Source organism: Gobio gobio (assembly GCF_949357685.1).
Source record: "Gobio gobio genome assembly, chromosome: 22".
Taxonomy (NCBI): Eukaryota; Metazoa; Chordata; class Actinopteri; order Cypriniformes; family Gobionidae; genus Gobio; species Gobio gobio.
The window spans coordinates 46,095,679-46,108,120 of record NC_137118.1 but is presented as its reverse complement, the minus strand read 5'-3'; the positions used below and the strand labels follow the sequence as shown (position 1 = coordinate 46,108,120).

The 12,442-nt window shown below is 37.1% G+C and overlaps 1 protein-coding gene across 1 annotated transcript; it reads left to right on the top strand.

Annotated features, from left to right (window-relative positions):
• Positions 1-10,541: 10,541 nt before the first annotated feature.
• On the top strand, positions 10,542-11,441 carry LOC307118436 (tachykinin-like peptides receptor 86C; the record flags this gene model as incomplete). Its single annotated transcript, XM_079804044.1, has 1 exon — positions 10,542-11,441. The coding sequence occupies one exon, from the start codon at positions 10,542-10,544 to the stop codon at positions 11,439-11,441; it is 900 nt and encodes a 299-aa protein (XP_079660170.1).
• Positions 11,442-12,442: the final 1,001 nt, after the last annotated feature.

The window sequence follows — 12,442 nt, the reverse complement described above, 5'->3', positions numbered from 1 at the left end:
TCGGCTTCAGGTGGTTCATGTACATTACAAAGACAATCAGTGAAATCTACTCATATTTACAGCTCACATATCATATTAAAGCTGCACTATGTAACTTTTCCGTCCGCTAGAGGTCGCCTGTTCCGGTTCCTCGGGTAAAAGAGCATCTCACGATTTACAAATAGTTGGAAACATTTGGGATATTGTAAGTAAAATATATAACACTGGCCTAGTGGTTTCTGGATATTTTACTGAAAAAATATTACATAGTGCAGCTTTAAACAAGACACTGAAGCAGAGTATAATACAGCTTTTGAATCATATGCAGTGTTGATCTGTGTTTTACAGCTAAATGATCAGTACAAACACATCTTTTGATTATAATATGACTACAATTTCCTACAAAATTCAACAACAGCACTATAAGATAAATCAAATATAAGGGTTTTAATCGTACGAGGACGTTATAGTGAATTTCTCTGACACCATAAATATCACAGTTTTCCTGTAAAGAGATAAAGTTTCACCAGGTCAACAACAACTCCTAGGTCTTTAAAAATGATCAAATTTAGCATGATAATATCTTGTAATGATCATTTAAATCTGACTGATACTAATTGTTTGTTATAAATCAACATCTCAGGAAATTGTTATGGGGTTTCTAATCAAAATATGACTTATGGCATTAAATTCATACTCAATAGAGACACTGGGACTTAAATCATGTTTATCAGGCATTCTGGGAGACACAACAAGTGAACAGGGAAAGACATTACATATGTCTATATGTAATATATATGTAGATATTATTATGGAAATGTTGCCAGCTATTACTCCCATTATTACACTTATTTTTTCATTACATGCTGGGAAAACCCATGTATGGCCATTTTACCCACATATTGCATAAAGTAAAATGGTATATATTAGTTCCGTTATATCTTTCATAGTTGAGAATCATCTGTAAACAAAGTTTGTTTTAAAAAATCCCATTATCTTTGCCTATACATGTCATTTTATTGTTAAACAACTGAGTCCCGGTGATTACATATGAATAAAATATACATTTTCATCAGAGGTGGACAAAGTACACAACTCCATTACTCGAGTGAAAGTAAAAGTATTACTGGTCAAATATTACTCCATTACAAATGAAAGTTGTTAAAAACTATTTTTACTTAAGTAAAAGTACAGAAGTACTCGCTTTTAAAAGTACTTAAGTATCAACAGTAAAAAAAAAATTTTTTTTTGTCAATGCATTATTTTATTATTGTAGCATTGTTGTATAAATTCACGGTGGTTTAAGCCCTTCAGTGATGCTCCATCCGACATGCTAGCATACGACCACCTTGAACTAATTTAAATACTTAAAAGTTACAAAGCTCTTTACAAAGCTGCTGTCACTTTAAGGCAGAATGCACAAATCCTACACACTGATACACATCCGATATTCCCCCAACTGTTTACGTTCACTTAAGACATAATCAACTTTGTTTACATGAATACTTTCCAAAATGAAAATTTACATTTTGTGTGTATTGGTCTGTTTAAGTGCGAAAAAAACACAAAAGAAAGCTCTATTCAGTTCTCGTGCTCTGGCATCTGAGAGGCACAAAAAAAACAGACTGAACTGAGCTCTTTCTTCAGGCTTTTTCAGATTCATCCATATGTCTATGCTTCTCTTTCTCCCAGACATTTACATTTTGCAACAAAAAAAAAATCATTTTAAAGAAGAAAAAAAATCATCCACTGACTTTTAAAGCTGCTACAGAAACGACTTTTGACTTTGAGGATCTTGATAGAAATGTAATGGAGTAAAAAGTACGATATTTGTCTTTCAAATGTAGTGAAGTAAAAGTATCCCTAAAAAATAATACTTCAGTAAAGTACAGATACTCAAAAAGTGTACTAAAGTACAGTACTCAAGTAAATGTACTTAGTTACTGTCCTCCTCTGATTTTCATCAACAACAAAAAAAAAACAATTTGTTTCTTATGCTCTAAACAATGTAATGCCATGACAAAATACTAAATTCAAAAGACTGTTTTCCTGGGTCTTTGGAGGCTAAGTAAAGAAAACTGAATCTAAAATGAACCATATTAGTATTATTAATATGCAGCATATCAAATCAGCAGCCAAACTACGGTATAACGGGAGGTACATTATTAATATAAACGCATACTTTATTACACATTAAAGAAACGTTTGTAAAAGCTAACATGCCAAGAAACCGATATGATAAACAACTGTCATTAGCATGAGCAGGAATACCGTTAGCTGCAGTTTGTAAACACAACATCAAACACGCCACACACACACACACTGAAGTTCTGTAACTTGTTACAGTCCTAAACGGACATTAAAGTGTCGCTATACTCTACCATCATCCCATGACTTTAATAAACACATTCCGCGTCTGTTTATTCCGCTATGTTTCGAATCTCCCTCCACTTCCGGTTTTCCAAACAGCGAACATCCCATGCGTTTCCATAGAAGCAGACGCGTTCGAGCGCAGCCAGTACGCATGCGCGATCAGAGGGCTTTCTCGGGCACGCGCAGAACTGAATGTCACATTACTGAGGGCATGAATTTATGCTAGTAAGTGCATAATTCCGTCTAGACATATTCAAATCATGATACAATAAATTTTATATTACAAACTTAATTCTATTATAGTATAATTGAGAGGAAACATATCCCGGCCACTCAGAAAAAGACAAGACACTAGAATATAGAAGTTATGAACGCATTACATGAAATCAGCTATCTCTAAAACAAGTTATTTACACTATGGGGTTGTTGAATGCTTGAATATGATTCAATCTAGGGTGTGCAATTATATACTCACGGCTAAAGTAGTTCCAGGTAGGTTTGGACCGCATTAAAGTTCCATATCACTCCGCCAACTGATTTCAGTTATTTCAAAGGTCCTTACAGCCGACAACAGCAAAATAACCGAAACACACAACAACACTGACCAAGCAAATAAATATAGCAAACAATATGATAAAATATTTCGATGTTTTTGCCACAAAATCACGTTTTATTATGTACGGTAAGCGCATACTCTCTTTCCTCTTTCTCCCGCTCAAACACACACACACACACACACACTCGTCTCGCACAGAAACGACGAATTTATCGCTAAAATAGTTGAGCAACTTAAAAGCTACATGACATTTCTCACTAGCGATGTAATAACGGTGTCATGACAAATCGGGTCTCTAATGATAATAATAATTTAAAATATGTAAAGCATAGTGTATAAAACAAATTGAATACATTTATTTCACTTGATAAACTGTTAATAAATTAATAATAATAGTAATATAGGCCATTAAGTGAATACTTGAACATAATTACATTGTTCTTTTTATAACTGAAGTATTTATAAATTTAACACTTAATTTAACATGTTTAAGATGATAGGCTACATGAGTAAGTGTAACTGCGTGTATAAACTAAGATATCAAGCGAATCATCTGTATGCTATCATTGCTATGCTAGTATATATAAGCTAACTAATACATGGTCATTATAACGTAGTTCAAACAGCATTTATCAAAACATGATTTTGTAGGAATTGCCCACTTCTCTTGATAATGTTGATATTCAGTATGGAATATTGTTTTTGTTGCATGATTGATTTACACAATTTAAATTTACACCAGCACAGTGGGACCTGTAACCATGACAACACTGATAATATGTTCTTGATGATGTCATCGTGTCCTGGATGATTTCAGCCAATCATACCTTAAGAATTTAGTACCAATTAAATGAATCACCGAGTGCGGTTATTTCGAGCTGTGTGCATTGTGGGAAACCATCATTGTACACCGTTGCGAGCACAATCACCAAAAGAACATTTAGGCGTAAAGCAACACTAAATTATGACTCATATATTTCACCTTAGTTGATTCATCACTGGACTTTAAGACAACACGTTTTTGGAAATGTTCAAATATGCAAATTAATTAAATATGTACTAATTTGCATACATTTCCAGAAAGAAAATCTGAAAACTCTTTTAATTTTGATGATTTTAGAGTTAAAGCTGCACGATGTAACTTTTCCGTCCGCTAGAGGTCGTCTGTTCAAAACAAAGGCGTAGTTTGATGACGGCACGTTTGAGCGCAGAATCTTGGGTCATGTGATCTTCAGCTCAGAATCAGGACAGGACTCGGGCAGAAATCATGTTGATGATGTGATTATTAACGTTACTGTAGTGAAGCAGAAGCAGGACGAGTGTTGTGGAGCTGAGGAACCGCTGGAGCGATTGTTCATAAGATGAACGCAACACACGCCTCGCGAGCAGCGGGACTTTTATTATGCCACAGCAGTGAGAGGAAAGCGCTTCTGCAGAATAACACCAGAAACCGAATGTGGATATGATGTCATCGACAGGCCACGCCCTCACGTCCCGGTTCACTGGTTAAAAGAGCATCTCATGATTTACAAATACTTGGAACATTTGGGATATTGTAAGTACTCGACTGAACAAAATATATAGCACTGGCCTAGTGGCTTCTGGAGCTTTTACTGAAAAAATGTTACATAGTGCAGCTTTAAATATTTTTATAAAAGGGGTTTTGAATATATGCATAAATCAGAAAATGGTATAGAAGGTGGAAATAAAACTGTAAAGTTTGTAAGTGCGACTGAAGTGAAACTTTAAAGATGTGTTGAAAACTACAGATGCAGATAAGGTGCAATAAAACAAACACTTAATGTGTATTATGGATGTTTTCTTTCCATAATTCTGAAAGACGACAAGTTATGGAAGCAAAATAGCCAAACATCTCAAAATTGACCAGTGCTTTATCTTCAAAAAATAAAGAAAGCAAACATTTTAATAACTCGGAGGCATTGTTAGGCCAAATGCATTAAACATATAGATATGAAAGATGTGGTTATGAATGAATGTGACTGTGAAATGAGCTTTGCAGTACCAAAGGAAAGAAACTGAAAATGATTGTTCTCTTGAGTTTTGATAATTGCGACCAGGCGTCACTGCAATTATGTGTTCGCCACTTAACGAATTAAAAACCTGCGTATAAGCACAATTATATCCCTTTATTTTTTACAGGCAAATAAGCATAGAAATCCTTGTGTCAGCCGAGAATAATGTGCGATCTGTTTGTTCGGCAGGAGAAATCCAGTCGTTTCGTATGACATCAGAACCGGAAGACATTCACCGCTGGTTCCTTCCAGAGTTTCCTATGGGGTTTTATAATGGAGGATCTCAGTTTATGAGTAAAATAAGGTCTGTGGTAAATATAACTTGACGATACTTTGATGTTTTGTTCTAAAATCACACGCCAAACATTCTTATCTAGTTACTAATTAGAAACCTCCATTTTCAAAATCAAACACAACCACATCTAAATTCATGTTTTCGATCACTTTGTAGAACAAAGTTCTATTTAGAGCCAAGTTATGTTTACCCCTAAAGGGACATGCTGATGAAAAACACACTATATTGACAGAAGTTTTGTGACGCCTGCCTTCAAATGCAGATTATTTTTAACGCCATCCCATTCTTAATCTGTAGGGTTTAATATGGAGTCGCCCACCCTTCACAGCTCTAACAGCTCCAGCTCTTCTGGGAAGGCTTTCCTCGAGGTTTAGGAGTGTGTTTATGGGGATTCTTCTAGAAGCGCATTAGTGATGTTGGACGAGAAGGCCTGGCTCTCAGTCTCCGCTCTAATTCATCCCAAAGCTGTTCTATCGGGTTGAGGTCAGGACTCAAGTTCCTCCACACCAAACTCGCTCATCCATGTCTTTATGGAGACGCTTTGTGCACTGGTGCATGCTGGGACAGGAAGGGGCCGTCCCCAAACTGTTCCCACAAAGTTGGGAGCATGAAATTGTCCAAAATGTCTTGGTGAAGCATTAAGAGTTCCTTTCACTGGAACTAATGGCACTTTTCCATTACCAGTACTAGCTCAACTCGACTTGGCTCGCTTTTCACTCCATTTTCCATTGCAGATAGTACCTCCACAATAGTACCTGGTCGTCGCAGGAAACTTTTTCGCTCCTCGTTACCCCATCAAGCTCTCGCTGGATCCTCTCTTCGGCAACCAAACAAAGGAAACCTCCTCGTTTGACCTCCGAGTTGCCATAATAGTAATGGGTATATCACGCAATCTCTGGCCAAACTATTGAAAAATGGAGGGGTTATTCCATAGACCGTAAAAAAGTATTCAGGAGACTCCGTCTGTTGCGTGCAATGATGATGCAGGGAACAGTGACGATTCTCTCTGACCAATCAGCAGTCACGTCAAATTTTAGTATCGCCTCAGCTCGCTCAGGACCTCGCCGGAGGTGATACGAAAAAAAGTACCTGGAACAGGTACAACTTTTACACAGTGGAAAACCAAACAAAGGCGAGTCGAATCAAGTCGAGCTGGTACTGTGTAGTGGAAAAGCGACATAAGGAGCCAAGCCCAACCCCTGAAAAACAACTCAACCCCATAATCCCCCCTCCACCAAACTTTACACTTGGCACAATGCAGTCAGGCAAGTCCTGTTCTCCTGGCATCCGCCAAACCCAGACTCGTCCATGGGATTGTCAGACAGAGAAGCGTGATTGGTCACTCCAGAGAACACGTCTCCATTGCTCTAGAGTCCAGAGGCGGCGCACTTTACCCCACTGCATCCCACACTTGGTGATGTAAGGCTTGGATGAGCTGCTCGGCCATGGAAACCCATGAAGCTCTACACACTGTTCTTGAGCTCATCTGAAGGACACAGAAGTTTGGAGCTCTTGACTCTGCAGAAAGTTGGCGACTTCTGTGACCCTCAGCATGCGCTGACCCCGCATCAACAAGATCCACACACACAGAAAGTGTGTGTGTGTGTGTGTGTGTGTGGATCTCTCACATGCATTTGTGGATTGGTGTGGATTTCACAAAGTTTTGTGAAAATGGTGGTTGGCAACTTTACAAAAAAAAAAAAACACTTGCAGGGAAAGTGTTAAAATGTAAATCAAATATGCTAATGAACCATTTCGCTGAAAGTTTCACTTGGTACTTCAAAACGAATAATTGTTTAGTGATTTCAAAACTATTTGCAATACACATTTTAAAGCAATAAAAACAGAATAACAATTACAGCTTATGCAAATGATTGACTGCCAGACATGATACATATCTAATAGACCTTTCTCACAAAAATAGCGGAACATATTGTAAATATAGGTTTACAATATAATAAAAAATAATGTTGATTAACATCGTTATGTTTTAAAACAAAATAAATGCACAACATGTATAGAGGCATTTTGCAGAAGTGAATTTTATATATATTAAATAAAATATCATACATTTTGAAAATAAAAAATACATACACGACTCACGAGGAAACATCCATTTAAGCGTGCGTGTTTATTTTAGTTCCGTCAGTGAAACAATAGTACAGCCTGAGGAACATTTAAATACATTTCAGTTAATAATGCTAATATATATAAGTTAAAAAAAATATTTGTTTTATATTTCCCCACAGAGGTGCGTCATAAGCCGCTTAGCGTTTAAAGGGTCGTCGGACACGAGCAGGGAAGTTTGGTCCTTCATCCCGCCGGATAGCCTGAATCCATTTCCGTCAAACTCCACCATCAACAGAGAAGGAATGAAACTACAAATATGGCTGCTTTTGGGAAAAAGAAGAACAGCCTGGTTAGCCACAATCACACTTGCTCGTTTGCTTGCGCCATTTGTTTACCTGTAGCCCTGCCCGGGGAGGAAGATGATCACCACGACGATTGCGTATTTCCGGTCGCAAATACGGAAGTTGGAGAAAGGTCTATAGAGACAGAGCGACACGCATCATAATCTGAAGGCCACGCCCACCGGGGGGAAAACAATCCAACGCCCTCCATTGACTTTGCATTGTGTGAAGCGGCTCCTTGTCATTTCGGACTTATAACAAAAAACAGAACAATGTCTAAAAGCGGATATGTGACAAAGTGTACAGCAAACAAGCTAAACAAAACCCACAACCAAAAACCCAGACGTTTTTATAAGCTATTGACCCAAAAAACGAGCGTTTAAGGACAAAAAAGTGGACACAGGCCATTGAGACACGTTATATTACACTGAGAAGTGCACACACTAGAGGAGAACGTCATCAGAGACAGGAAATATCATATATAAAACTGACATTTGGAGATTTGACTTAACAGTAGCCGTGTTTCCATTACCCTTCAAATTGCGCAAATTGAAATTGCGAATTGAAAATACGCCCAATGGAAACGCGTCAATTTCGCGAAAACTCCCATATATCGCAAAAAAGTTTTTACGCTCGCTTGAGGTGGTTTTTCAGGCAATTCGAAAAAGGAAATTTTCGCAAAACTGCAATGGAAATTTTTTTTTCGCATTTACAGGTCAGCTGGTTCGGTCACGCATTGCTCTCACATATAATTTTTTTCCACTCAAGTATGTCTAATAACGATATCTTATGTCGTTAAAACGACATTTTCTCCTAATAAGGAAAGTGGCGTAACTATAATGACGGACCCCGGTGCAACCACAAATATCATAACTATCTATAGGCCTACTGTAATTAAGACATATATTCAAGAAATGTATTAAAACAGAAAGACGCTGTAGTTTCAGCCTTGCTCAAAGACTGAGGAAACAGGCCAGTTACGCACGTCAATCATTCCCGACGATCTTGGTTTGCTTCTTATTTATTAAATATACAGCCAAATAGTTGATTAAACATTGATAAAATTAAAAAACAATTTATACAAAACGAAATTGATTTTAAAGAACTTTCTAGAAAACACAATTCACAAAATGTCTCCAGACATGCGCATCTGATTATGTGCTTTACTCATGCTGCTCACTTTTCATAATCAACATATGAAATTAAAAGATTATAATATTTAGACATAGCCTAACTATATGAAACTAGATGGGCTACGTTTTCTTTAACACTCTGTCCAACAAAGTCGTCGGTGCCTTTTGATGGATTTTTTCCTTATTCCAGCGGAAACAACTCACAATACTCCGTCATTTTTAGCCATACTGATAAGTGCAAGACATAATTATCAACAGTAAACTGTCTACTTTTATTTGTGTACACTCAATATCAGCAAAGGCCGTGGACTCAGGGAACAGATTATTTTGCACTCCACTCCAAACGCTGTCTTCATTTCAAAAATATATTTTGTTTATTAAACGCAAAGTTTTTCATTTCAAAAGCATTTCTAAATTCAGTTTATATTTCCAACAAACGAAATTCCAAGCAAAAATAACGAAGTGGTAAAAAAAACCTTTGAGTTATCACCAAGAAGATTCAAACTTTTCGCTCGTCTCTGTATGTGGCAATGCGTCACAATAACCTGCGTATGTAAAAGTCGATCATTCTTTACAGATGATGGTATGTTTGGACAGAAGACGAGTTCTTTATCAAACTCATTAAAAAAAATAGAATATAAAATGCCACAATTTATCATAACACCTCATATATATATGTATAAGGTGCTTTCCTTGCCATTAAAAATAATGATGCGCGGTGGCTGGGATATTCATAAACCTAACAACATACGTAGCATAATTTTTGTAATGATTTATCACGAGAGGAAAAAATATGTTTTAGTCGCACAACATCATTTAATGGAAACGCTGTCATTTCGCAATATTTTTTTAGCGACTTTTAGAAAATATCGCTAAAGTTTTGCGCAAATCTGTAATGGAAACGCGGCTAGTGACAACATATTTACTGCACACACAGACAAACTGAGACACACTGAGTGTCAGGATCCCAAAATGTCCCCATTCTTCAGCTGAAGCGTCACGTTTTACTGCCTTTATCCACTTTTGTCTCCTTAAACTCTCGTTTTTTTGGGGTCGACAGCTTATAAAAACTTATTTCTGTGTATTTTAGCTTGTTTGCTGTACACTTTGTCACATATCAGCTTTTAGACATTGTTCTGTTTTTTTGTTATAAGTCCGAAATGACAAGGATGCAGCTTCACGCAATGCAAAGTCAATGGAGAGCGTTGGATTGTTTCCCCCCCGGTGTGGGCGTGGCCTAAATAAGCTCTGTCTCTATGCTATTGGTCAATGTTGGGCTGGTTTGGATCAGACTATTCAATCACTCATAGAGTCAATGACGTGTTTCCCTCTTATATATACATATATTCATACACTATAAAAAATGCTGGGTAAAAAACAACCCAAGTTTGGTTGAAAATGGACTAACCCAGCAATTGGGTCGTTTTAACTCAACGGTTGGGTTAAATGTTTGCTTAAAACAACCCAATTGCTGGGTTAGTCCATTTTCACATATCCGCTTTTAGACATTGTTCTGTTTTTTGTTATAAGTCCGAAATGACAAGGATGCAGCTTCACGCAATGCAAAGTCAATGGAGAGCGTTGGATTGTTTCCCCCCCGGTGTGGGCGTGGCCTAAATACACTCTGTCTCTATGCTTGCATTGTGCAGATACAAATCCCCCCTGTTGTAGTTCCTGATGCTGTGCAGTTAGAGGAGGAGGAGATGTCAGACACACCTTATAAAGCTCAGCGTCCCTGCAAAGCAAGAGTCCGGCTCGGAGATGGAGGTTCAAGACTGGGTTGAATCCTCCATACGGGCGTTCTTCTGCTTGACCGGCATCACGGGCAACTTCTGGCTGGGTTTGCGCTCTCTTCCCAAATCCAGATCTCAGCTGCGGACCGGGGACATTCTCTTCCTCAACTTGGCCATTTCCAACCTGATCACGAACTGTATGGTGGACCTGCCGGACACTCTGACCCAGTTCGTGAACAGCTGGTTCATGGGGAAAAACTACTGTGGCGTGCTGCAGTTTTCCTCGGAGATCTCGGAGACCTGCAGCATCTTCTCCACCATGTTCATCAGCCTGTACTGGCACCAGAAGCTGGTGGGATCCCTCCGGCGTGGAGGAGCCCCGGTGCAGATGGACAACCTGCGGCTGGTTGGCGTTCTGCTGGCGGGAAGCTGGGCCGTGGCGCTGATGTTCAGCGTCCCACACTTCTTCATCACGGAACATAATGGGAACGAGAGCTTGGAAATTTGTGAGGAGCGCTTTCCGACATTTGCGGAGAAAAGGACGTTTGACGGGCTGTATCTCATTCTGGCTAACGCCGCTCCAATTGTTGGGATCACTTATGCCAGCGTGCAGATCGTCTTGGTGCTGCTCCAGAGCCAGAAACGGGTCACGGGTCACTCCAAAGCAGCCGCTAAGACTAATAACAGCACGCAGGTGCGACCCAACCCGTCCTCCGGGAACCAGGTGCGGGCGGCCAAAAGTGTGGTGCTGGTGGCCACCATCTTCATCATCTGCTGGACCTCGCACCTCGTGCTCCGCATCTACAGCAGCTTCAGGAACTCCATCCTGGCCGTGAAGTTGACCAATTTTATGGGAGCGACGTACACCTGCTTCGTCCCGTATGTTTACCTGCACGGGGTGAAGAAACTCAACTGCTCGTGCTGCTGAGGACTGGAAGAAGAGGGCAAAACATTAAACAGATACAGACCTTTCAGACCCCCAAACATGAACATCCTCGTCTGAGGGAAATCTACAAGACATCTGTCCTTTATAAACACACTAAAATGTTAAAATTATCTCATTTCTATTAAGTTACTTTATTATATATATTTTCTACTCACTGTTAAATGTATCATTTATTTGTTTATTACTATCTAATTTGAGTGTGTGAGATAAATTAGATTAAATGTTAAAATGTAAAATTTAAATATGATTAAATATTTTTATTAATCTTTTAAATTAATAACTTGTAAAATGTATTCATTTATTTTAATCTAATTTATTGATGTACTTACTTTTATTATATATATATATATATATATATATATATATATATATATATATATATATATATATATATATATATATATGTATAAAAGGTATTTCTCAAACTTTTGCATGTTTAAACTAATTTATTTATTTATTTTTATTGTTTTTATATATATATTTTTTTTAGTTTCACTCAAGGATTTTTCACAAATATTTATTATAATCTCATTTAATTATAGATTTTTTTACGTTTATCATATGTTAATTTAAATATCAATCATATTTGTTTAATGTAATTTATTTAAAAAAATTAATAATGTTTTCACTAGACTTTTTTAGAAATGAGAAATGAATTAAATTTATAAAAAAATTACGCAAATGTATTTATTTACTTATTTTAATTTTATTATTTATTTTAATATGTTTTATCATATGTTAATTTAATATGGACTGACATGTTTTAATCTTATTCATTTATTTTAATCTAATTTATTGATGTAATTTTATTATATATATATATATAGATAGAAGTATTTCTCAAACTTTTGTTTGATGTTTAAGCTAATTTATTTATTATTATTTTTATTATTATATATTTTTTTAGTTTTACTCAAGGATTTTACAGATATTTATTTTTATCTCATTTAATGAATAATTTTTTTAAGTTTATAATGTTAATT